The sequence below is a fragment of the Mirounga leonina genome, unplaced genomic scaffold (assembly GCF_011800145.1).
Source record: "Mirounga leonina isolate KUSES-001 unplaced genomic scaffold, KU_Mleo_1.0 Mir_128, whole genome shotgun sequence".
NCBI classification, from domain to species: Eukaryota; Metazoa; Chordata; class Mammalia; order Carnivora; family Phocidae; genus Mirounga; species Mirounga leonina.
Window position 1 is genome coordinate 11,279,424 of NW_023270320.1, and position 23,954 is coordinate 11,303,377.

The 23,954-nt window shown below is 42.0% G+C and overlaps 1 protein-coding gene across 6 annotated transcripts in view; it reads right to left on the reverse strand.

Moving 5' to 3' along the window:
- Positions 1 to 5,549: 5,549 nt before the first annotated feature.
- NRG1 (neuregulin 1) overlaps positions 5,550 to 23,954 on the reverse strand; it is a 1,093,773-nt gene continuing 1,075,368 nt past the window's right edge. For 2 of the 6 annotated variants that reach the window (XM_035004068.1, XM_035004070.1), the window contains 6 exons: positions 20,424 to 20,447; positions 15,681 to 15,783; positions 14,014 to 14,140; positions 11,477 to 11,607; positions 10,480 to 10,686; positions 5,550 to 7,539 (listed from right to left, as the gene is read on the reverse strand). In XM_035004068.1, coding sequence (XP_034859959.1) covers positions 6,888 to 7,539; positions 10,480 to 10,686; positions 11,477 to 11,607; positions 14,014 to 14,140; positions 15,681 to 15,783; positions 20,424 to 20,447 — 1,244 coding nt within the window. In that variant the 3' untranslated portion in view covers positions 5,550 to 6,887. Of the gene's footprint in view, positions 7,540 to 7,945; positions 8,067 to 10,479; positions 10,687 to 11,476; positions 11,608 to 14,013; positions 14,141 to 15,680; positions 15,784 to 20,423; positions 20,448 to 23,954 lie in introns of those variants that run through there. The other 4 variants (XM_035004069.1, XM_035004072.1, XM_035004071.1 and 1 more) reach the window with 3 other exon arrangements.

The following is a 23,954-nucleotide window of genomic DNA, read 5'->3' on the forward strand; positions in this document are numbered from 1 at the left end:
GATCGTGTTTTGCTTGTCTTACTACATGTTTGCAATGAAGTTTGAAAATGGTATTCTGAAAACTCTACAAAGAGTTATGTTTCAGTAAATTTCTGTGAAATTATAATGAAACACTCACGCAATAAGCCTTTAAAAATTACGGACTTTATGTGAAACAGTGTGGCTACACAAGAAGCAAACATAAAATAAAGAACTTATTTAAGTTACAACTTTAAATGCTGTTCAGTGAATTTGCCTATTGGCATGAGATAGGAGAAATGCTCAAATATGTTTATTTGATGAGCTTGTGTGATATAGAGTGTGTCATTTGGAACTGAGAAACACAAGCTCCAAAACTTAAGAACATAAAGTGGGGGGTAAGGAGCAAAGAGAAGGTAGCCTTTGGATATTCACTATATGCTAGACATGTATGGCTTCTTTACATGTGTTCAAGTGTAATCCTCATTACACACCTCAGCCTTGTAAAGTCGCTTGGATTCCCATATTAGTGAGCAAGAAATAAGCTTGGAGGGGGAAATTGTTCAAACGGGCCAAGCTGCTAAGTGGTGGGGACAGTGCTGCCTATAAGCCCCTCCTCATTTCACTGCTGGATGCTACCTACACACTGAAATTGTGAATTCATTCCCATAGTTACACTTCATTTCCTTAAAAAGCTATGTTTAGGGAAAAAGTGCATAGTCACTAAGTCAAGCAAATTGGGTTCTAGAGTAACTCTAAACCAAAGCCAGAGGAGCTCATATTCTTTCAAATAGAAACTTGGTTTTGGATGGAACTTGTCTTGAGGCAATGAAAGGCTGAAAATGGCAGCCTTCGTTGAGTCTGGAGTGGGGAAGGAAGGCATGCAATGGGTAGAAAAAGGAGTTGTAGTCAGAAAGCCTGGATACAAGTGTTACCTCTGCCACTTACCACATGTGTAGCTCCAGGAAACATTTTTAACTTTCCTGAACCTAAAATTTCCTCACTATTTATCATAGCAACATCCCATGGGTTTAAGAGGATTATAAATGAAAAGGATGTTTTAAGCCATAAAATATTATAAAATATTACTTACGCATAATAGATTATTTCTCTGCATATAAGCAAACCTGTACATAAGCTATGAAAGATTTTTGTATCTATGAAGGTAATTCTCTAGCCCTTTTGGCATGTTGTGGGGTGGGAAGAGACTCGCTTCTTCCATCAAATTCTGTCCCAATAAATACATTTGACGGGGGGAAGGATTCTCTGTCTCCTTTTATGAATTACTGGTCTCCCTCTTCTGGTTTGCTTTTAAAAATATCAGGTAGGTCATGATGGGTTTCCTCCAGGTGACCAAATCCATTTGCTATCCCCCTGCCAAGTGATGTTTTGAAGCTCACTAAAGCTCAGACAACAGCTCACCTGAGAGGTCCAACAAGGACAGTCTCAGTTTGTCAACGGGAGCCCCCAGGGACATGCAGGATTGGGTCTGACTTCTCTGTCCCACTACAGCCTTAAAGGGAGGAATATGGCAGTTTACTGTAGCAGCAGGATTGTCCTGTCTTACATAAACTGAAAGCATTTCTCTTGCCTACCAGGTCGATCTTTTGGAGTAATGGTTTCCATAAATTTATTTTATTCTGTTTCAGGAAGGGCAAGCCCAAGATAGACTACAAAGTGATTCACATGAGGTCATCAAAATTTTCCACTCCCTCCAGCATCCTAAATCTCTAGATTTCCAAACTGCCTCACTGAATCCCCAATCCCTGACATCAGGTCCTTTGGTCATTCATCATCAGGGCTGAGAGCAGGGAAATCTAATGATGTCTTCCCCAGACATTAGGCTCCAGAGATGTTGTTGGCCTGGGTTTGACATTCCAGTCTACAGCATTGAAGTGAATGGAGAATTGTGATAATCTAGATATTCAGATAATCTTCATTCTCTCTGTACTATGGTCCACCACATAGGCTTCTGCCTCAAATACCAATATATGTTAGGTAGCTGACTCTAGCCTGCATTACTGAGATAGCTGCTTGTAGTTTTCAGTTTGAGGGATGGGCAAAGCCTCAGCTTCCACTTGAAGACACAGGGAAGTGTCTCAGTCTTCAATTTTTCAATATTCTGTGCACTCCTTCATTTGCTGAATGGCTGGTTGGCTGGATTGGACAAGTGAAATGATGTGGTGGCTTCAGGATAGTGTGTATTAGGAAGTGTGTGTGTGTGCGTGTGTGTGTGTGTTTGTACGCGCATGTGCATCCATGGGCGTGCGCATGTGTAAACCAAAGTCGACACTAATATGAGGATTCTGAATTGTTTTGAAAAGTTCATAATATAAATAATAACGAGTACAGTCAAAGGCCACTATCTGAATCTCTTAGACATCTAACACTGTTCTGGAAATGATACCAGTGGAGCTGTTACTAGGTACTAAGAATCATATACATATATGGAGATGGACTTCGATGGCAAGCATCAGGTGCCCTCAAACTCCAACGGAGGCCCCTGTGTACCCCCACAGGATTCTTGAGCTCTATTTCATATCCTTCAGAAGCCCCAATCTTATCTAGAATAATGAGTAAATTGCTTGAAATATATAAAAAGTATCACCCATGCAAATATCTATTTGTTAAAATATGGCTTTTGTTTAGGCTAATTTCAATAAGAAAAGTAATATCCCCATTTCTATGACTACATCTTAGAATGTGGGAAATTTCTCATGCATAGGCCCTTCCCTGAGCAGTAAGATGGGCATTTCGTTTGATTTATTGATAGCATGAGGGGAAAGAATCCAACTTAGCCTTATCTTCTCTCAAAACTGAATCAATAAATTGTGGGCCTGAATCAATAAATCATGGGCCTGATGGAAGATAAATTTACTGAAGCTACAGGAAAGCTGAGCATGGCCAGGTTCTGATGGCTGCCTTTTGGGCCCTGTTGGCCATCAGATTACTTGAACCCCAATAACATGTTTTCCTTTCACGACTGCTGGGGATCGTCACATTGACATTTCCATTAGTCTGAAGAAGTCTCTTACAGTCCCTACAGAACATGTCAACAACTAGGATCCAGGCAGTCATGCCCTAAAGGTCCTCTCTGATATGTTATTGCGTATTGGCAGGGGGGAGGGGCGGTGTGCAAGAAGGGGAAGAAGACATTGTATTGCTTGCTTGTGGCCCCTTCAACAAGGAAGACAGTGGTGAGCAGAAGCAACAGGCAGAAAGTGACGAAAGAACAGGCAGTGTGGCAAAAGCAACAGAGGAGATGATCATGGGGTCCATCAGGCACATTCCTAAATTAATACAACTGTCACAGTCAGCTGAAAGGTGCTGGTCTAACAGACTGAAACATTAGTCTGCTGAGCAACACTCCCACGCCTCCACAGAGTAGCATTTTTATTGCAGTATGTCTTTCATGGAAAATGAACAAAATTTTAAATAAATCACAATTACTTATTGCTTAGTATTTTGGATAATAAATTCTTTAGTTTATCAGTACCTCAGGGCCTTCAAATGTGCATTCTTCAAATAGTTTCAATTACATATACATTCTTTCTCCTGAACAATAAATTATTCTTAAAAAAAAAAAGAAAAAAGAAAAGATACATAATTTTAAAGCAAAGGAAAACAAAAAAAAAACCCATATATTTTTGACATTTATCTTAAACTTATATGAAAACAACTCTATGTTAGATGCTTAAATATAAATAATAAAGGACAATATGTTATTTACAATGTTACACAGTAAGTTGAGAGAGTAAAAAACTGACATTAACTCATAAAGACAGTAAATGATTTAGGAAAACATCCAAGTAACGTACAATGTGTATTTACAAAAGAATATATAATAGAACTCGTGATATGTGGCCATTTCCTTTTGCCTGCACTTGTCTGCAGTGTTTCACGGGTCTTTGCAGATAGAAATCTCTGTGGGTTGGTGGAATGGAGCCAGTACTAAAAGATAAAACCAGGCCTTCCTTATTTTCACCAATGTGAGCCATGCACCTTTTAACTCAGGCCAAAAAAAGGAATAATTATGAGCAAGTTACCCTGGATAAACTCCACCTATATCAAGACAGTCACACTTAAACAAGGAGGATACGGTCTGCGGTGTTTGGGACACATTTCACATATACTCAGGCAGAGTGCCATTTTGTAGAAAGCATGAGGCTGTCCAGGCACTCCTGAAAAAAAAAACAAACAAAAAAAGGCATACCAGGCAAGAAGGGGGAGTAGGACAGAAAGGGAATCTGGAGTGAGAAAAAGAAGTTTTGCCTACCCCTCGGTGGGGTATGATTTCAGACCCAGGAAACTTCTGGGCAACTTCCACTCCCTGGAAACCCCTCTGAAGCTTGCCACATGCTGGGAGCACGGGTTCCCGCCCCTCCGCGGGATTGCCACTACACCGCCTGGGTTTATAGACAGGGCTGGTTGAGAGCCATGTGCGGACTAAACATCACAGAGAGGTCCATTTGAACACAAAGCTGGTGGTGGCAGCAGGTAGCCCTGAGGAGACAGCTGGCCTTTCTTACCAGGGGAAACTCGTTCTCCAGAAGGAAAGGCTGTCCCAGAGAATATGCCACCTCTCTGAGTGACCAGAATCAAGCTGGAAATAAAATTTCCTCTTGTCCTAAATGTTCCTGTATATTTGCGACCTGAAAATGTAGATAGCAATTTTCATACTGAGGAAAATGTTGGTTTCAGAAGATTTCATTTATTCCAGAAATTGTCCACAATGGGGCATTTGAATACTCCAATGCCCAAAGATTTTTGCAGCAGAAATTTTAGACTTTTCATTAATGGTAGAAATTTCTTTATTGACATAGTCTCTGAATGACCCAAGGCCTTCAAAGGCAATATTAATTTAATAATTTAAAGGACCTCTTTGGGTGGGCTGCCCTCTTCCCCCTGCCACGAGCTTACTCATTTCTACAGAAGTGGGAAATCGGAATAACTTGGGCAACCCGAAAGCAGCACAGAGAAAGTGGCATGTGAGTAATGAAGGACAGTTCAGGATACCAAATACTAAGAGTAACTTCAAGGACCTGCAGACAGACATCTCTGTGGGTTGTAGAAACATGAAAGTTGCTTAATGACATGCCTCGCGTCCAGCCCGCATTTTCCCACGAACTCCTTGCACGTCCCTTCTTCCCGAGAATTTTAACATAGACATTTGATGAAGAACTAAACCCAGTTCACCTGCAAACAAGCAGCAGCTGCTCTTGTTGACTTCACGCCTGGTATTTGGAACCCCCTGCTGACCCGTTTCCTGTTTTGTCCCATGGATCCCAGGAGGTCACCAGGAATCTAAGTAAAGCTCTAGCCTGATTTGACAGATATCAGGCAGGGCATGAAATAGGGCCTGCATTTTTTTTTTTAAATCTCCTTATTTTCCTGAATTAGCGTTTATTCCACATATTAACACCTATAGGCCTTCCTTGGACTTACAATCACAGAGAACATGCAAAGTTTAGACCCATCTTCCATCCTGTTTTGTGACAGTAAAGCAAAAGGTAAGAAAGAGGAGGACATGGATGATACAGGCTGCAGATCGAGAGGTCAGGACAGAGGTGGGGGGTCACTTCTGCAAGTAAAGGTGCAATCTTTCCAACACTGTCAACGTTCCCTGATGAATCGACACTCTTGGAAGGCTCTTGCTAATCACAAATCACATGCACGTTGGCCATTCCTGACAAAAATGTTCGTGCATAGTTACGACCTGATCGAGGCAACATGGAAAAACAAGAGGAAAGTCATGAGGAGAAAGGCGTGGTCAACAGAACTGTTTAAAACTGCGACCAAGTCACACGGCTCTTCTCCATCTGTGCCTTCCAGACACTCACTCCTTCTAGATACTCTACAACAGAACTATTTCCCTATGATAACTAGTCACCACCGCATATGGCAGGCATATTTCACTGCAGAAGTATTTCAAATTGCTGAGTGTGCCGTTTAAGCTGGTCATTTTGTGCCGTAACATGTCTGTTCTTGAGCTGATAAGACACAACCAATGGCTAGCTCCCCAATCAGTGAAAAACACAAGTCAAGAACGATTGCACCTTTTTCAGCCACGGTTTGATTTTGAACTAGATGACCTGCTGTATCATTCCCCCAGAAAGTGAGGTGGAGTCCTCTTAGAAGACGATGGATTTACCCCGACAGCAAGCCAGAACCCATTTACGATGCTATCCACCCAACTGTTGCTCTTTGTCAAGAAAAATAAACCCCAATAAAGCAAATGGTAGCTCTTTTTCGTGAGAACAAGCTGTCTTCTGATTAAGAATATAGTTTTTTAAAAAAATCACAATACTACTTTCTTCCTAATATTTAACATTACTTAATGCAGTTTCCTGCTGTAATTAATAGTAGCATGCTGTTGGATCTACTATTATCTCAGAGCCCAGTGAAGCAAACCTTTGGCTGGCAGAGTAGACACAACTCATTTCATATACTGAAAGCAAAAGAAAACTTCGTACAAAAGAGAAGAGTATTTGGATGGATGTGCCATTACAAGACGTACTGATCGGGCGCTACTAGAAATAGCAAACAGAGGGACAGTTGCAAGTCTTGCAAATCATACATCCTGTCAACATCATAATGCAATGCACAAGAAGCCAGCGAAAACTGAATATATGGGAGGTTTTGCTGAAATACTGTGGAAAAGCAATCACAGTAACTGTACAAAACTCGCTCTCAACATAACAGAACATAAAGGCACCATTGATATCTTTCTTGTTTTGAAATACTGTTAAAAATTGCTACATATGGCACATAACACATTTGTACATACATATATTTAATTTATAAAAGTTTTTTTTTCCTGTTTTCTATTTGCAGAACTGCTAAAATAAAATAAATTGTTTAATTTAAGGTGGAATACTTTATTATATAAAATAAAGTTTTACAGGTGAATCTATGTGTTTATTTAGGTTTTATACAGCGATAGGGTCTTGGTTAGCGATTACACTAGACAGCCTGGCCTGCAATTCCTCCTGCGTCGAGAAGCGGCCTGCTGGGTTAGTCCTGCTGTCCGCCAGGCGGAAGGCAGGTACTGCCTCAAGACTGGCTGCCAGGGGGTTCTGAATGCCCAGAAAGGGAGTATCTTCCCCTACCCTCTCATCTTCTGTTTCACTCTCTGAGTGAGTGCCCTCAGCGCTTGCGTTGCTGTCCATTTCCAACCTGTTAGCAATGTGGCCATTGAGCTTGGTTCTTTTGGCCCGCCGGCTACTGGTGAGTTTCTTAACAGGCTCTTGAGCTGGCTCGTACTCCTGGGTGGTTTCATACTCCTCATCTTCCACTATCCTCAAGGGGCTAGGGGGCAGGCTGTTGTTCCCATGTGAAGGGTTGTGGTGGTAGGAGTTGAACTGCTGAGGGTGGGGGTCATACTTCTCCCGAAGCCGTGGTGCTGTCACAAGCAGCAGAGGTCTCTCTTCTTCCACGAAGGGGCTGACTGCCATGATGGGCAGGGACACCGCCGTGCTGGACGCAGGTGGAGACATTTCCGAAGGGGGCGATTTGGGGGAGCTTGGCGTGTGGAAATCTACAGGTGACATGCGAGCCGGGGTGGTCATTGCTGACACATACCTGTGTGAGCACAGAATACCCCCCCATGAGTGTGGTGGAAGAAGAGGCAGAGGCAGGGAGGGTAAGGGGACAGAAGTCACGATATTACAGAATCAGAAAACAAAGAATTTCTATGCGTTGTACACTTCTCGATTTTTAACACTAAGGACGTTCGGCACCCTTGGAATCTGAAATTATGTAGCCAAGAGTTTCCTCACGGGAGTACATGCATAGATCAGCTAGGTGGCCTAACTCAACCAAGCTTTGGGGATTTTCAATCTCATGGTGATTTTAAATAAAAGCATGTGAGTCAGGACAAGAGGGCACTAGGTCCCGGAAACTTCAGTTTACAAGGACCAAGGCGCAGGGATTTGCAAGGGAAAGAAGTATTACTTAAATACTATACCTTCCTAAAGGCCAAGGGGTCTTAGAGAATGAAGCCCAAATGGGGAATGGAAGAAGATCTAAGATGAGTTGCTGAGAGCTGGATCTGCATGCATTTGGATCTGTGTGCCTTGTTTCTCCTTAGCTCAGCTATAAGGTTATGTCTTATGAAAAAAAAAAAAGCATAGTAACTTAGATTTATTCCTGATAACAGTGTAACACATTTGTGTGCTTTCAGTTTTTCCATGAAATGTTACTTCTTAACATTCAATTTGCAACTCTCCATCCCAGTGACCAAGACATTCAGAAAAAAGCCTGAGAAAACCTTATGTTGGCTCCCGAGGTATGTCCAAGCTCCGGTCTACCTCTCTTCAAAACCCATGGCTGCATCAATCTTTCGCTTATCTTTTTTTTTTTTTTTTAAAGATTTTATTTATTCATTTGAAACACAGAGATACAGAGAGAGAGAGAGAAAGCATGAGCAGGGGAGAGAGGCAGGGGGAGAGGGAGAAGCAGGCTCCTCGCTGAGCCAGGAGCCCGATGTGGGGCTCGATCCCAGGACCCTGGGATCATGACCTGAGCCGAAGGCAGTCGCTTAACCAACTGAGCCACCCAGGTGCCCCTCTTTCACTTATCTTTTGTGACTGCTCAAGGGTTGGCTGCACCCTGGTACCTCATGACCTGTTATATCCAGTAGTGCTCAGTAAATCTCATTGCCAAGACATTGAGTGCATTTTTTTTTTTTAAACCATATCATGCTTTCTTCTTCTAGAACAAGAAGGCCTGACTTAGCACTGAGGAAGATGTGGCTTATTCAGAGTCACATTTCTCAACTTTGATAGAAATGTTGCCAGTGCATAGCACCAAAGCTCTCTTTTCTTCATGTTGGCGTTCACAGAGTCTAATTTAACATGACCTGTGATGACACAGGACACCGTTATCTGAACTCTAGCTAACAAGAACAGGAAACCTATTAACTTTCCTGCTCTTCAGCCATGATTCAGAGTCATATGGATGTGAGGTCTAGCTGTGTCTAAAACAGGAAGGTGTTTAGAGATGGAAATACTTGGGGCTTGAGGCTTCAACTTTTGTTCTGGGGATACTTAAACTAAGCTCTCTGAGAAATGCTAATCTGGATTCAGCCAACACATAAAGGTGATTCATCTTTTCTCTCCATGTTCTCGAGGTTCAGGTATATTTCGAGGTCCTAGATAATATCTGCGGTGTGCGTGGAAGCCTACCACAGCAGAGAAATGTCAGCCTTTAGAGAGAAATATCACATGAAGTGATGAAGAAAGAATTTATCCCTAACCTCTTTCTCAGGTCTCAAAAAAGACTGGATTAAGACAGATAGAGTTTCTTAATACATAAAGATACAATTATGTGAATTTAAGACTAAGGTTTTAAACCACTTTGGGACCATGCCTACATTTTCACAGATGAATGACAGAGCAACCTCTCATTCCATAAAGCTCTGAAATACCATTTTGGAGTAAAGACCCTTGAAGAAGTGATTAGCAAGCTCTATAGGACCTACTGGCCCAGAACTAGTCATCCTTTGTTACAAGGACTTCCCAGCCAGTCCATGAGTGGAAAGAGTCTATCAGCATTATCTCCACCCACGTAACTAGGTATGGATTTGACATTATGTAAACCTTTCGGCAAGTGGTCAAAGATGACGCTGAGATGGTGATACAGTAAACAAATAGACAACACCCCTCTGGATTTGAAAACAAACAAGTAGCAGCTTACTGATAATGCCACAAAGGCTGGTTGGATATAACTCGCTCCCAATTTAAGTGAAAATGAATCAAGACAATCTATGAATTCAGTATTCCTATGAAGCATCTCTTACTTTCCTCTGTTCTTGATTTTACCTTGTCTGTAACCCTCCTCCCCCCCACCCCCAACCCAATCCAATATCCCCAGAAGAAAGCCAAAACATTCTGGAATAAAGCAATATCTGCTTTGAAAACCACCTGTGAAGACTGCGTCTGCAGCATACAAGAGATTTATTTATTCATCCCTTCTTCGAATTTCGTAAAAGGGACACTACAGGGTGGAATGCAAGCAGTTGTGTCCCACGAGACTCAGCAGTGACACAGCCTTTGATTTGATTTAACTGAGGCTGGAAGGTAAGAAAGAGTTAGCACACAAGACCACGAGACCAGCTCGACCGGAGTTTGGGTAGCTTGGCAAATTCGAATTATTAGAAGGGTCTTTACAGACTGCTGGTGCCATCTCTCTAAAGTTACAACTGAGGAAACAGAGATGCCAAGTGGGTGTGAGCCTAAGGTCAGAGCTGGGACCTCTGGGTTAGCTGCCCCTCCAACATCAAATCACTCCCGCTCCTTAAGAGTCTGTTGCCTGTCAGCCACTGGGGCCATGCGCGCAGCTCAGAAGAAACGAGTTCAGTCAAACAAAAAGATGACTTCATCAACTAGGGAACTGGAACAAGCAAGTACCGCCCCTTAGGCTCATTAGAGTAGATTTCCTTAGGTGAGGCCCCAGCTGCTCATGGGGATTCTCCTACTGGGGTGCTTTCTCCTCCGCAGTAGCTTTGCCCTTCGGTTTTACCTTTCACTATGAGGAGAGTCTCGGTAGGAGTCAGGGGTTTCTCTGGCATGCCTGAGGAAGCTGTTACATTCGCGAGGGCCTCCCAAGCCATTAAGTCGTCCTCTTGGGCCCCCAGCTGGGCTGCTGTGCCTACTGTTTTCTACTGATGACATCATGATTACAGAGTGACTTTCTGAAATGATGCTTTCAGTGTGCCCATTGCTCCAGCTGGAGGGGAAACGGGAGAGGCAAAGAGACATACATATGCATTTTTTAATGATACGCAAAAATGGAAAGGAAAGGAAGTGATCTGGTAACTATTTCAACTTACTGGTGTATCAGCAGTTGACGACAACATTACTTGTCTCAGAATAGAATTATTATTACTTGCTATAGAGGGGCTCTTGATTTTGTTTGGCTTTGTAAGGATACAGTTTATGCACCTGTTCACCCATTCAACACACATGTATCAAATGTCGGTATGTACTAAGTACTCTTGCAATCTCTCTGTTCTCCAGTGGCTTAGGTCAAGGAGACACTTGGCCTATGAGCTACATTTGGCAGTCCTTGGTAGCATGCACTCACATGGGGATACCCGAGGCATGTGAGTTCAGCTATCGAACAAGTTCTCGTGTTCATTTCCAAGGGCAACCCAATCATTGGAAGGAGTCAACTTCTAAATATTCTATAGCATCTAGGACAGACTTTTTCCACTGTAGCAATTCAGTGAGTAGTCAGGCATGAGTAAAGACAATCTTTAAAATGGGGAACAACAATCCTGTGAGTGGGTATTATTTTCACCTTCAGTAATGAAAAAATGGAGGCTCAAGTTTAAATGGCCATTAAATGGCAGAGCCAGTTGATGTCCAAAGTCTGTTTCTGTCCCCAGTCATACATGTTGTTATATGTCCTTGCCTCGTAAGTGTCTCCTGTTCCTTTCTTAGGCAGTGAAAGCAAAAGACAATGTCTAGAAATTCTCTCTCAGAGTAGTGCCCTGCAATTGCTTTCATTCTCATACCTGTGGCTGGGAGTCTGGGTGACAGTAGTAGAGTGGTGAGCTGTTGAGGTATAGTGACTGGTGGAAAAAGATGTCTCCGCTTCTCTCTCAACAATATGCTCACTAGAGATGACATTTTTAGATACGTATTGCTGGATAAACAAAGAGACACAACTTGAAGATTCATATTAATCAAAACAGTAACATCATCACACACAAATTCTATTCTCATACATATCCTTCACAGCCCACTCCATTTCTCCAATGGTCAGATGGCAAATCCTATCCTGGCTCTATGGCCTTTAAATTCAGTAAATGAAATTAATGAATTATCCCTTGGATGCGCATGCAGTGTGGGTTCTGCAGTCTTAACTGCATATTATCAGAAACAGACCTAGTTCTTCTATCTTATTTCCAACTGATAATGTGAGTGGAATTCAAGACAAATCTCTGCCCCATATTCATTTTTTGTCATAGTTGTTGTAGGTGAAGAAGATTAACAGACAGCTGAATGAAACAAAAGCATAGAGATGGTTTGTCTTCTTTCAAATTTCAAGTCAGGAGACGGATTTTTTTTTTTTTTTAACAATCTCTATATTTTGGATCTACTTTTCTTTTTCAGTTTCCAAGAGCCCGCGTTGCCCTAACGATAGCACTGAAATTTTCAATTTGTTGTCAGTGGTAAGACTAACAAGGCCACTGAGAGGTTTGAAGGACTTACAGAAGCCGTCAAGGTCACACATCTTGACAAAGTACACAGTATACAGAGGGCCTATATATAGTGCAAGTAGATTCTACTTATTTTCATCACCAAATCGCACGAGCTCTTCCTGCCTTCAATCAGTGAAAGAGGCACATTTCAAAGTTGTGTTTGAAATGCTGTTAGTTTTATACCAAATTAAATTGAGTAATGGAAAAAGTCATGGAAAGGAATACTCTCAGATGAAATGGGCACTTTATAAGCAATGGGCTGTGGGCCTTAAAAGAGCCTGATGTATTTATGGAAACCCCCAAAATATACAACTTGAATTATGCTTGAAACTCTAGTTGGTTCTCTTAGTGGAAAGGCTAGTCCATGTGGCTCTTTCTGGGACGTGCAGTTTAGCTTGCTTTAAGGAAAAGATGGTGATGTCATGATTCATGAGCTCTTTCTAGTCTGTGTACCATCTCACTCTTGGTCCTTGAAAGGCAATGTAAGCTTGGTGAATCTAATGAAAATAATATCTAACAATTATTGACCACATACTGAATGTCACCGGGCTAAGGGTTTTGTATGGATTGTCTTGTTTAATGCTCATAGAACTTGTTGAAGTAGGTATTATTTTTAGGCCTGTTGTCATAATGAAGAAATAGGGTGTAGACAGATTAAATAAAGCCCAAAGTAACACAGCCTGAGAGATAATTGGAATGCAAGCAGCCATTCTGCTTCCTATATATTATAACAGACATAGTGACAGATTGTAGGTGTGTCTGTATGGAGTGAATGCATTTGTCAACTGTGTAGAACATTCTAATGAACACTGGTAGGGAGAGGGAGGCAGCAAAATAGGCTAATATATTAGCACCTTAATCTGTCTCTGGAAGGTCTTTGCTACAAGATTTGCTGGTGGCTGAGTAACCACCAACTCTGAACTTGGGTGTAGGATATCTTTGCTCCACACAAAATACATATTTTCCTACAGGATAGAAAAAAGTGGTACTACAATGTAACCTTCAAGCTTTGCCTATACAAAGCCAAACATCCGAGGGAAATGCAGAAAACAGGAAAAATTATGGTGGAATAAGAAGAGCAATACTCCAAATGCCAGGAAAGCTGAGTTCAGCTTTGGCCCTTATCTGTAAAAAGGGGAGGCTTGAAAGATCACATCTAAAGATTCTTCAGAATGTAATACTCTATGACCTAGTTATATTTAAAAGCTGAGTGCTTGGTAAATTTTAAACAGAATATTTGAGTGATTAAAGATATATTTAATCTGGATGGTTTGACACCATGTAGAAGGAGTCAGGGGATAAGAAAGCATTATGTTCTGCAGTTTTGCTACTGAGAAGGGAGTTTGATAAGTCATCTGGCCTTTGCATGCCCTAACTTCTTCCTTTGTACGTCAGAATCAGTAAATCATCAGGCCCTGGGAGATGCCTCTAATAAAAATCACTCTAAAGCCCTTAGCTCAGTTCTCAGTTAGAGACTGGAGGAGCCTTTGTTTCCAAATTATTAAGAAAAAAAAAAATTCCTTCTGATTCTTGTATCATTAATTTTATTATTTTTCTGTGTTTTTCTTTTCTTTCTTCCAGTTAGGCCCTCCCTGTAGAACAAACCCAATATTATTATTCCATCCCCTTAACGAACACTTTACGAGAGGAAATGTGCTGGCCTTACAGTAACCAAATCCACTTAAAAAAAATGTTCCCATTATTTTGTCCTGGCAAAACCCCGGATTCCTGGAAGTCGTGGTGATTAATGGCAGTAGCTAAGAGCCTAAGAGCTTTAGAAAATAAACGTCAAGGTGCCTGAACAGAGGAGAGATGCTGAGCTTTTCCACTGGCCAGACTCAACATACATTCACCAGCTGGACGTTCTCGGGGGGCGGGTTGGGGTGGTGAGGCCCGTTGGCTATGTTGACCATGTTGTTGCGTTCAGACCGCAGACTCTGCCGAAGCCGGTCATGAAGCTTTTTCCGTTGTTTCCTGGATATGAAAAGGGGAGCATTTATTTTTTTCTATCATTTACATTTCTTGGTACACTCAACTCTTGGTTCTACCAACACGTAAGTCAGGTAGGAGACTGGTGGAGGATATGCCACTCCATCTCGGATTCTGCCTACGGACAGAAGTGGAATCACACAATTTTAGTGAATATATTTAAGGAGCTGGGGCGGGGGGGGGGGATTCTTACAGAAATCTAACTGGACTGCTGAGAGATAAGAAAAAAAAAGGAGAAGACAAGATAAATCAAGTTGCTATTTGGCTCAAACCCCAACTTTCGCAGTCAATCCATCTTTGCCTGAGTCTTACAGATGGTCATTTGTCTTGGGTACCAATTTGTGCCGTGCAATTGATAAGGCTGATTGCATTCATAATTTTGCCTGTGTGTCTCTTAAGAAGATGCGGTTAATTCTGAATCTGTACCTTCTACACGGTGGGTGTGCATGTATGGCATTGTATGTGAGTGCCGCTAGGTACATATTTTGCCCATAGATTTAGCACAGTTAGAACATGATCTTATTCTTACTAACACTTTTTTTGTAGAACTAGGCAATGGATATTGAAATACTGAGATTGAATCTAATAAGACTCATAAGGTAGATTTCAGTAAGACTTATTTCTATCACTTACTCAATTCTGGCAACTCATGAAATCCTGGGGTATTAAGAAAATGCCATCCATGCCCTTAATTTTATGTCTAAAAGCATATTGTCTTTGTTCCTCAATGCAACATTCAGGTCATGATAATATCCCCATGGCTGGTTTTGGCAAGAGAGTTTATGTGATGAAGCAACAAAATGAAACAAAACTGTTAACGTTACTTCCTACTTGAAGCAGAAGTTCTATGTAAGAGAGAAAAGTGAAGGGAAATCAGGTCACACAGTAACTGGGTTTGTTAATATGGACCCAGCATAACGGACCAGACATAGTGAACACAAATCTGCTTTAATGTTTTCTATTCTTCTTTCAAAGCAAGATTTGCTTGATTTTCCTCCCATGAGATTCTTTTTGTACCTCCCACACTTTGAGAGCATTTGAGCTGGTAAGCTCATTAGATGGAATGGGAAAATAATCGCAATAATGTTTTAAAAACCTTCATTCCCAACATCACCAAGTGTTTCCTTTATCTCCTAAGTCTGAGTGCAAAGTGGGATGTGTCCTCAGCATTGACATGACAGGTGCACCCTAGGCACCAATCCCTGTCCTCTCAGGATCATCCACATGCACCTGCATATGCCCCACAAGCCCATCCATCCAACTCTTTCCCGGGTCAGGGGCCACGGTCAATGACCAGAAGTCTTCTGAACACTTTCACAGAAATAGGCAAAGCTTTCTAGTTATGTGATTAGAGAAAGTCCTCGAAATAGATTGCTCAGAGGAAAAAATGAGAAGAAACACCCCCCACCTCCCCACTCCCCCTTTTCAAGCCTAGGCTGTGGAAAATGCTTTCCGCAAAGCCCTGGGCCAGCTGAGCTGTCTTCTCTGCGCTAAGGAACGAGAGGCATGGAGGAGGAAGGTTTACTTGGTTTTGCAGTAGGCCACCACACACATGATGCCGACCACAAGCAGGGCGATGCAGATGCCGGTGATGGTCAGCACTCTCTTCTGGTACAGCTCCTCCGCTTCTGGAAAGGGATGAGAGCAGATGTCACCAAAGCCCCCTTATACTCGCCAGGACTTAACAACTGAACAGTTGGCATGCGGCATGGCATTGTCCATGTTCACGAGAAAGTAAATACGTGACAATTCATTACTTTTGCAGACATACTTAAGGTACGGCATACTCTGCATTACACTTTGAGCATAAACAGCAAAGCCAGCTGGGGCCATTTGCAGTAAAAAAATTATACTATTAAATTACTCTACTTATAAGCTACAGATATATATGTATTAAACTGGCAAATCATAAACATTAATTATAAAATAATAATTTCGTTAAAACTGTAGTTTTTAATGAAAAAAGGAAATCTCTTGCAAAGGCAACAGGAATCAATGCCAATAAAAGGAGCTGGAATTGGAACCACTGGGGCCGTCCTCGGCCTCCTCTCTCCCTCCCTCCCCCCTCCCAAACCCCTTTTTATTATTCCCGTGGTCTTTACAAGGAGCCATTTCTAACTTAAAAAAATAAACTCAAAGACATTTGCAAACATGAGCTTGACTTGTAGTTAGCAACAGAATTGAGGCAGGATCCCTATGATTTAACAGTAAAATGTGAACATAAGCAACACAGCAGGGCACTGTATCAGAGAAAATCCAATATGGTGGGTAGGAGAGTCTGGGGCCAAGATGAACCCTTGTCCTTTGAGGGACAATTATTGTCACTTCACTGACTGTACTTAGAAACCGAATTGATCTGTATAAAGAAACCGCTAGCACCCAGGATATGTGACTTGGACTAGATTGTCCATCCCTGTAGTGATCAGCTTGGCCAATTAGCTCAAGGAGGTCGCATAACGGAGGGTGATGCTTAGAACTTTGCATTAATAGTACCACTGTACCTTAAATGCAGCCAGTCTCTTATTCATGGAAGTCTTTCTACTTGCAAATCAGTTTTGGGGAGGGATCACTTGATTATACTTTGGTAGGCCAGGTTCTTCACGAGATTGGCAGATTTAATGGCAAACTGATCCCTTAGGAACTGAGCTTCCAACCAGTCTAATTACATTTATTGGAAGACATTCACAAGTTCACCGAAGAAGAGAACTCAGACCGGGTGCATCATAAGCATTGTAAGCCGGACTTGCCAAACTGATTAATAAGCTGGTCAAAAACTGGGGGATATCATACAAATGAAGGTCTCTTATCTGGACATCAACATGGGGCCGTAGGGAACATTTTCAATTTTCTTTACTGAGAGAGGGCGAGTTGCAGGAAGTTTTCTTGAAATGAAAAAGCACATTTTAATTTCTGTGATACAGTAGACCTTATCATTAAACAAAACATTTCCTACAAGCCAAGCCCATGGTAATCAAATTCCAGTTAACAGATCAGGAACATTGTCAAATCAAATTAATATAGCACTGATTATTAACAGGAGGAGAAGGAGAATAGAAGTCTGGGTGAAAGACTAGAAGGCCGCAGAAATTATACAAAAACAAACCCAAAGGGTCGGAAGTGGGAGGGAAGAAAACAAACCCAGAGGACAGACAGACTGACAGAATGACGGAGAGAGGGAGGAAGTCAGGTAGGAGGGAAAAACAAGATTAAAAGTGAAGGAGCCATCTGAAGTCCCTGGCACAGCATGCCTGATACTAAGGGAGGAAAAAAATAAACAAACAAAAGAAAAGCGGAGGGAGGAAATGCTGGGTGGGAAGAGAGGGTGGATGCAAAGTTGGAAGGGTTATCCCATACAGCATAACTCCTACCCTAGGCTGGCGGTCACGTGGAAGCCACAATTAGGAAGCAAAGCAGCTGGTGCATTGCAGTAGAGTGGGGTCGGGTCACATATTTTCGTGCCGCAAAAGTCAGCTGAGGATGTGGAATGTGAACGCTTCTATGTTAATTGCTGTGTCCGCTGCCTCCCCCCACCCCAGAGCCCCAGGACAGGGAATTACATTTGACGAGGTGGTAATCTGTGAGCAGATTCACAAGTTCACCGAAGGAGAAGTACAGGAGCCTCCTCCTGGACCTGGCATGCGGATCAGTTTTTAGCAAAATGTCAAGAAGGAGAGGCGGCGCCCCACTGGACCCTCCCCGTGGGGCCCGGGAAGCAGGGCTCCGCCGGGTGTGACTGCTTGGTTTAGAAACAGCCGCGAGAAATGGAACCTCTCTTGTCTTCCTCTGAAAGGGGGAGGGCTTGGTAGTGCTGGCGTCTTAACACGCTGTCTTTAGAAAGAGCTGCGAAGTTACTTCTGACAACTACGAAAATGGGTTGCATCTAAGGACTGAAGGGGGAAAGGGCGTCCCGGGTCCTCCCTGGGATTCCACGGACAAGTTTTTTTGGTGGTTGCTAATCATAAAAGAATAGATTGACCTCAGGTTGTCAGCAAATGTGGCATGCTGCCTCACTGTTCTGCCTATGTGATGGGGGAAGACACACATTTTTCCAGTGAAATTGGTCATGGAAATAAAAAGGCAAGCTCAGCAAAGGCCAAAGGGTAAAGCAAAGTGCTAAAATGAACCAATGAGAGACAAGGCCCACAGAATACAGACGGAGGATTAAGATTCTGTATTCACAACAGCATTCACCAAATACATTAAATGTTTCTCATCTTAGTTTCTATTTCCTTTCCCAATGATTTACTAGATCAGGGGACCTCCCCTCCCCCACATCATGAATGTGTTAAAAGAGAAGTACTTGATGAACAATCATATAAACAATGGGTTTTCACCCCCTGTTCCCCTTATTTTTTTCCCCTAGTGTGACAGGGTCAATAGGGCAAGAGCAAATTAGAGGCAGTGCTGAAAAAAAAAAAAAAAAAAAGAATCTGTCAGTCCAGTTGGCGGATCTGCCTTAATGAATGGAAATGCTTCCGAGTCCTTACTCTATGGTTTGGCTGGACGCATTGAAGTCAATCAGATCAAGCATGTTTTCCAGTCTGATCTGGTCAGGCTGAGAGACAGAAGCCTTGTCTTTCTCAATGTTAATTGACCTTTAAGGTCTGATTTTCCTTAAGGATGAACGTTCTGGCTCAGTACACCGGCTGTCCTGGGGCTGTGGAGTCTCTGGACCATTTGCCTTTAAGGGGTACGCAGACACCAGCATGATGTATCTTTACTGACCCTTCAGATCGTACTGAGGGAGAAGACCTATATCTGAACTATCCATTGCCCTATTATATTAAACTATCCATTGCCCTGTATATTATATTAAACTATCCATTGCCCTATATATTAAATTCTAGTTAGACCCGAAAGTGATAAAATGGGACAAAGATGCTATTAAGGAAAAGGAGGAGGTGATGGTAGATTTTTTTCCTCCCTGCAGGAAAGGCTGGTAAGCCTTTTCAGTAGTGAGACAATTTTTATTCTGAGGGAGGTCTCCTAAATAGATCCCTCTCGTCATGTAGATAACCCACCACCCGAGTGGCGCTGGTGGGAACTCTCGTGCTTCTCACTCTTGGGAGATGTTCTCTCCTGTGCACAGGGTCACTCACATAAGTGGGGGTTTCCTCATCCAATGAATAGTTTCTCTTCAAAGTTTTTTGAGGGGGGGAGTGGGCAATCGATTGAGTTTCTATCGCTGTCCCGGACAGAACTTGCAACAGCCTTATTTTCCACGAATTATGGAAAGTAGATTAGGTAGGGACTGTGATGCTACCATCCAGGAGAGAGTAGCAGCTATGCTCCAGGGCGCTCTCACTGCGTGATGTCACCAACACCAGCTGGCTGGAGCTCAGCTCTTCTGTTAATCAGGACTTTGCTTTGTTGCCCCACAGCCGCGATCCAGCGCTGCAGGCAGTGCTCGGGGAGCCCGGGCACCTGCATCGTGGAGCCTCTGGGATGACCGAATGGCTTCCCTCTCCTCCCAAAAATTGGCCCTGGCTCCCAATGATTTAGGACAAAGGCCTTCAAAGGGAGTATGCCCCAAATTCATATGCTCATAAGAGATATTATCCTATGTTTACAGTGTGAACATTTCTATTTGATTACTTATCTGGATAATCTAAGTGACTCAAGGTTAATTCCATTAGTGCTAGAATTTCCACCTAAAATAGCACTGGGCGTATTTCTTTCTGTTTTCTATTTCCTTGCTCCAAAGATAATGAAGTTGACTAGAGGAGCGCTTGAATATCCCCAGAAAAATCACAGTCTGCACGTACAGTATTGTGTGGCATTGTAAGGCCTTTCCATGTTACTGTATCAAGTAGGTGATTCTTTACATTGTATGTCACATTCTCATCAGCCTAAGATGTGGGGTGTTTTTAAGCTGATGCACTTAGAGCTTCTTTTGTTCTCTCAGGCCTGGCTTGGTTCCTCCCATAGCCTTATGCACCTCTCCAACTTACCCCCGCTTTGAAATAACAGCATGGTCAGATCCAGTCAGAGGGTCAAGGAACGTGGGGTATATGTGACTTTGCAGCAGGTTGAGGTGATTTTTAAACTCTTAAGTGAAGTATGGAAATCTAGAAACTGCTGCACTCAGTGACATTTCAGTAAACTAATCATAGATTGGAAGCAGAGAAATCATTGTTATAGCTGTATGATCCCTTCTGAAGGAAAAGGAAATTAGTTAGGAACTGGAAGGTAAGAGTAGGAAGGGAAAAGATTTCAGCTCATAGGTTCTAAATTCTGCAGGCTAAAAGGAATGATGATTGGTCCATACCCATAAATTCAATCCCAAGATGCTCTGCCAATGCAGAAAGTTGACAAAAAAAAGAAAGAAAGGGAAAAAAGTTTCAGAAAAGAGCAATACACTGCACTCCAAAACACATTACACATGACTATTAACGGCTCTCTGTGCGTGCACATTGAACAGGACAAATGGCGGGTGGTTAAGGAAGCAGTGCTCAGGTACGCCTCCGTGAGTCCCATAGGGAACTTCTCTTTTTTAAGAGGTGTGCAAATACCAGCACACCCTCTCTTTATTAACCCTTAAAAGACCTTACTGAGGGAGAAGTTGTACTGCTGAACTATCCTCTACGCTACTTCATCATCTAGGAACGGAAATACCGTATTTATAATAATAAAAAAAAAGGCATTCGGTATTATCTCATTCCTCTCTTGAAAAGGCGAAGCAAAGTCGCAGGGAGGTCGGGATTTTGTTTTTTACCCAAAGGCACCCAGTGGCAGAGCCAGGAGTGGAAGCCAAGAGTATAGCAATTTGGTCTGAAATTTTTATTGCATTGTATTTACATTTTTTGTAGCCTGTGGATAGTCATGCTCTAACATTTCTTGTTGTTTGGTTATTTTTTAAAACAAAAACCTATCTCCTTTTCTGCTCCTAACCTTCCACTTTCTCCACCACTTACATAATGTTTCATTCATAGAAAGCAATAAATGCTTCTGCTCAAAAAGCCAGAGAGGGAATTGGGGTACAGAGCCTGCCTCTAGAGTTTTTTCAAATAGCTCCTGTGTGGCATCGGATAACTCTCAATGCCTCACTTTTCCAAACAGTTAAAAAAAAGGGGGGGGGTGGTGCTGCTGGTCCTTAGTTAATGTCAATGTATGACACCCTCAAATAACAGAGAGCCAACTCAATGGGCACTCCACAGTGCCGAGCTCCGCCACCCAGATGAGAGCACAGGGCTTAGAGGCGCTGCAGGGCTGCCCGGGCACGGGGCTCAAAGGCGTGAGCTCATTACAGCCCACAGTCCTGGCAGATGTGTCCATGGAGGCTCTGGAATGACAGGACTAGCAGAACCTGCTCAGGCTCCAGTGAAGAAATGGGGAACATGGGCCAATTAAAAATAAAACCCCCAAACCTCCAGAAATGACACTTTCCATTCTCGAAGCAAAAAACTGAATCGAATTTCATCGGGTGGGACCCTTTTGGATTCCTTACTTGCCTGTGTGTGGTGGAGAGGCCTGTGGGAAGGAAGGGCGGAATGAAAACGGAGATTCAGGGGTCTACAGTTCCCTTGATCCCTGACTGAAGAGATACCAGGGAGGTCCAAAAATAGGACACAGCACCTCTTGAGTTTGAAAACATGCGGTTGAGGGGTAGTTCTCTTACAAAAACATCAGTTTGGGCATGGACAAAGCGCCTCAAGTAGAGAGTAGAAAATCAGATGGTAAGTGTGCTGTCTGGCTTGTCCCGGTTCCAGGTCCTGTCTCTGCCATTGACCTGTTCAGTGACTTTGGACCAGTTAATTTCTCACTGACAAAATGCTTAGAATCCTAACACATGCGTCACAGGGAGACCCTGTGCAATAAAGGAGCCATGAAATATGGCAGCCAACAGCAAAAGGGTTAAGAGCTCGGAGAGCAAACCTATCTGGAGATCTACCTTGGGCCACTTAATTGCATGTAGGTTTACTTTTAACTAACTCATGGCCAGGAAAACTCTGAAAGCTCCTGGGGTGTACCCAAGAATTTAGACTTTAAACACTTTCCACCTCTTAAGGAAATGAAGCTTCCAGATTAAAAAAGAAATCAAAGAGTCCATCGAGTAACAATAATAATGAGAGGCACGATGTATAATAGTTCAGTTTGCCCTGGGTCAAGGGTACTCAGGCAAATAACCTAAACTCTTCATAAATCAAAAGCCAGGGGATTTAGGATTAAATCGGTTGCACAATGTTCACAGCAAAATCACAATTTATTCAAATCCAAGTGAACTTCACTTGTGTCTGTGCAACACTCAATTTGACAATTTGCTCCCTTTATATAAACTTTGGAACATCAAGTACAAGAACTCATTTTCCAAGGAAGTGATAATAAATTTCCTTACACATTTCCTTGAAGATGTGACTCAGTTTTTCTCCCTAGAATCCCTTTCATCTTATGCCTTTTCCTCCTACCGGTCAGTAATAATTTAAGGGTTAAAATCAAGAGATTATCTACAGAAACTCTTTCCAGAGAATCATTATTCCACGCCTACATGAACACTGCTAATGATCTATATTAGTTGCGTAGAAAGCTTGGTTAAGTCTTCAATAAAATTAGTAGCATGCCCATGCATACATATTACTGCATTTACAGTTTTATAGGTAAGTCTGTGAGCCCAACTATAATTTCATTTCATGGGAAGTCATTCATATCAGGCAGCTCCAATTTCAAATAATTCAAAGGGAAATTGGTACTTAAAATTGGAATCTCTTCTGGCCATAAGCCCTAACAAGGAAACAAGCAGAGGAAACATGCATCAGTCATTCTCAACCTGGAGCAAATACTGCTCTAATTTATTTTTACTATTGGTGGCTACATTTCTTTCATTTTGAGTCAAGAAAAGCAGAATACACAAATAATTTTCATTTTATGAAAAGGTTATTACTTTCTATCTGTTCTATTTAATCTAATGTTGGCTTAGGCTCGTTATGTATCATACGCTTCCTATTGAACTTCTGATCTAGCCACTACATTTTTCAAATTAATAATTCAAAAACACAAAGGTTACTGTAAACAATTTAGTTTCCTTTTCTACATGTGATTTCCTGCTGTGCAGTAAGCAATATAAAAAATTAATTTAAACCTAAGAGTCTTCAGAAACTATTAAATATTGACTCACTAATCCTTTGCTGTAGGATTTTATAATTGTTTGAAGAAAACTGATTAACCTGTAGGTTAATTTAAATTTTCAATCGCATCAGAGAAAAATAAGACAACTTTCTTTTACCAAAATTTATCTGTACATGCATTTCGTGGTTTCTGTTAAAACTTGAAGACATTCAGGATTTTACTCTTTAATATCTTGGGCCTCCTTATGCAAATAGTATCACAGACATATGTATAGTCCTGAGTCACTGCAGCCCTGAGACTTCTCAAGGAGGTCTGTCAATGCCAGTGCTAAATGGGACCAATTTAGTGTCTGACTTTTAGTTTTGACTTACCTTTACAAATGTAAGTACTTTTTTTTTTCACATATACAAATCCGTATTGCCACTGAGCCTTTTGAAATGTAATAGGAGACTTTGTCTTCGCCCCCAAGTTTCCATGTGCACATGAGCTCACTCACCGACACACACACAATAAAGTCTCACTAACACTCAGCTGGGCTTTATGACAATTTGTCATTGATTGTGCCTTTATTCTACTGTCAGCAAGATACACATGTTGGATAAATAAATGAATAGCATCAGTGGTTTTTAAAGCATTTAGAAATCAACACAAGTAATTTATGCACTAGGAACCTCTGATTCAAGACTACATTTAAGGATATCTATTGGGTTTAGTCATTCTAAGAATATGCTTAGAA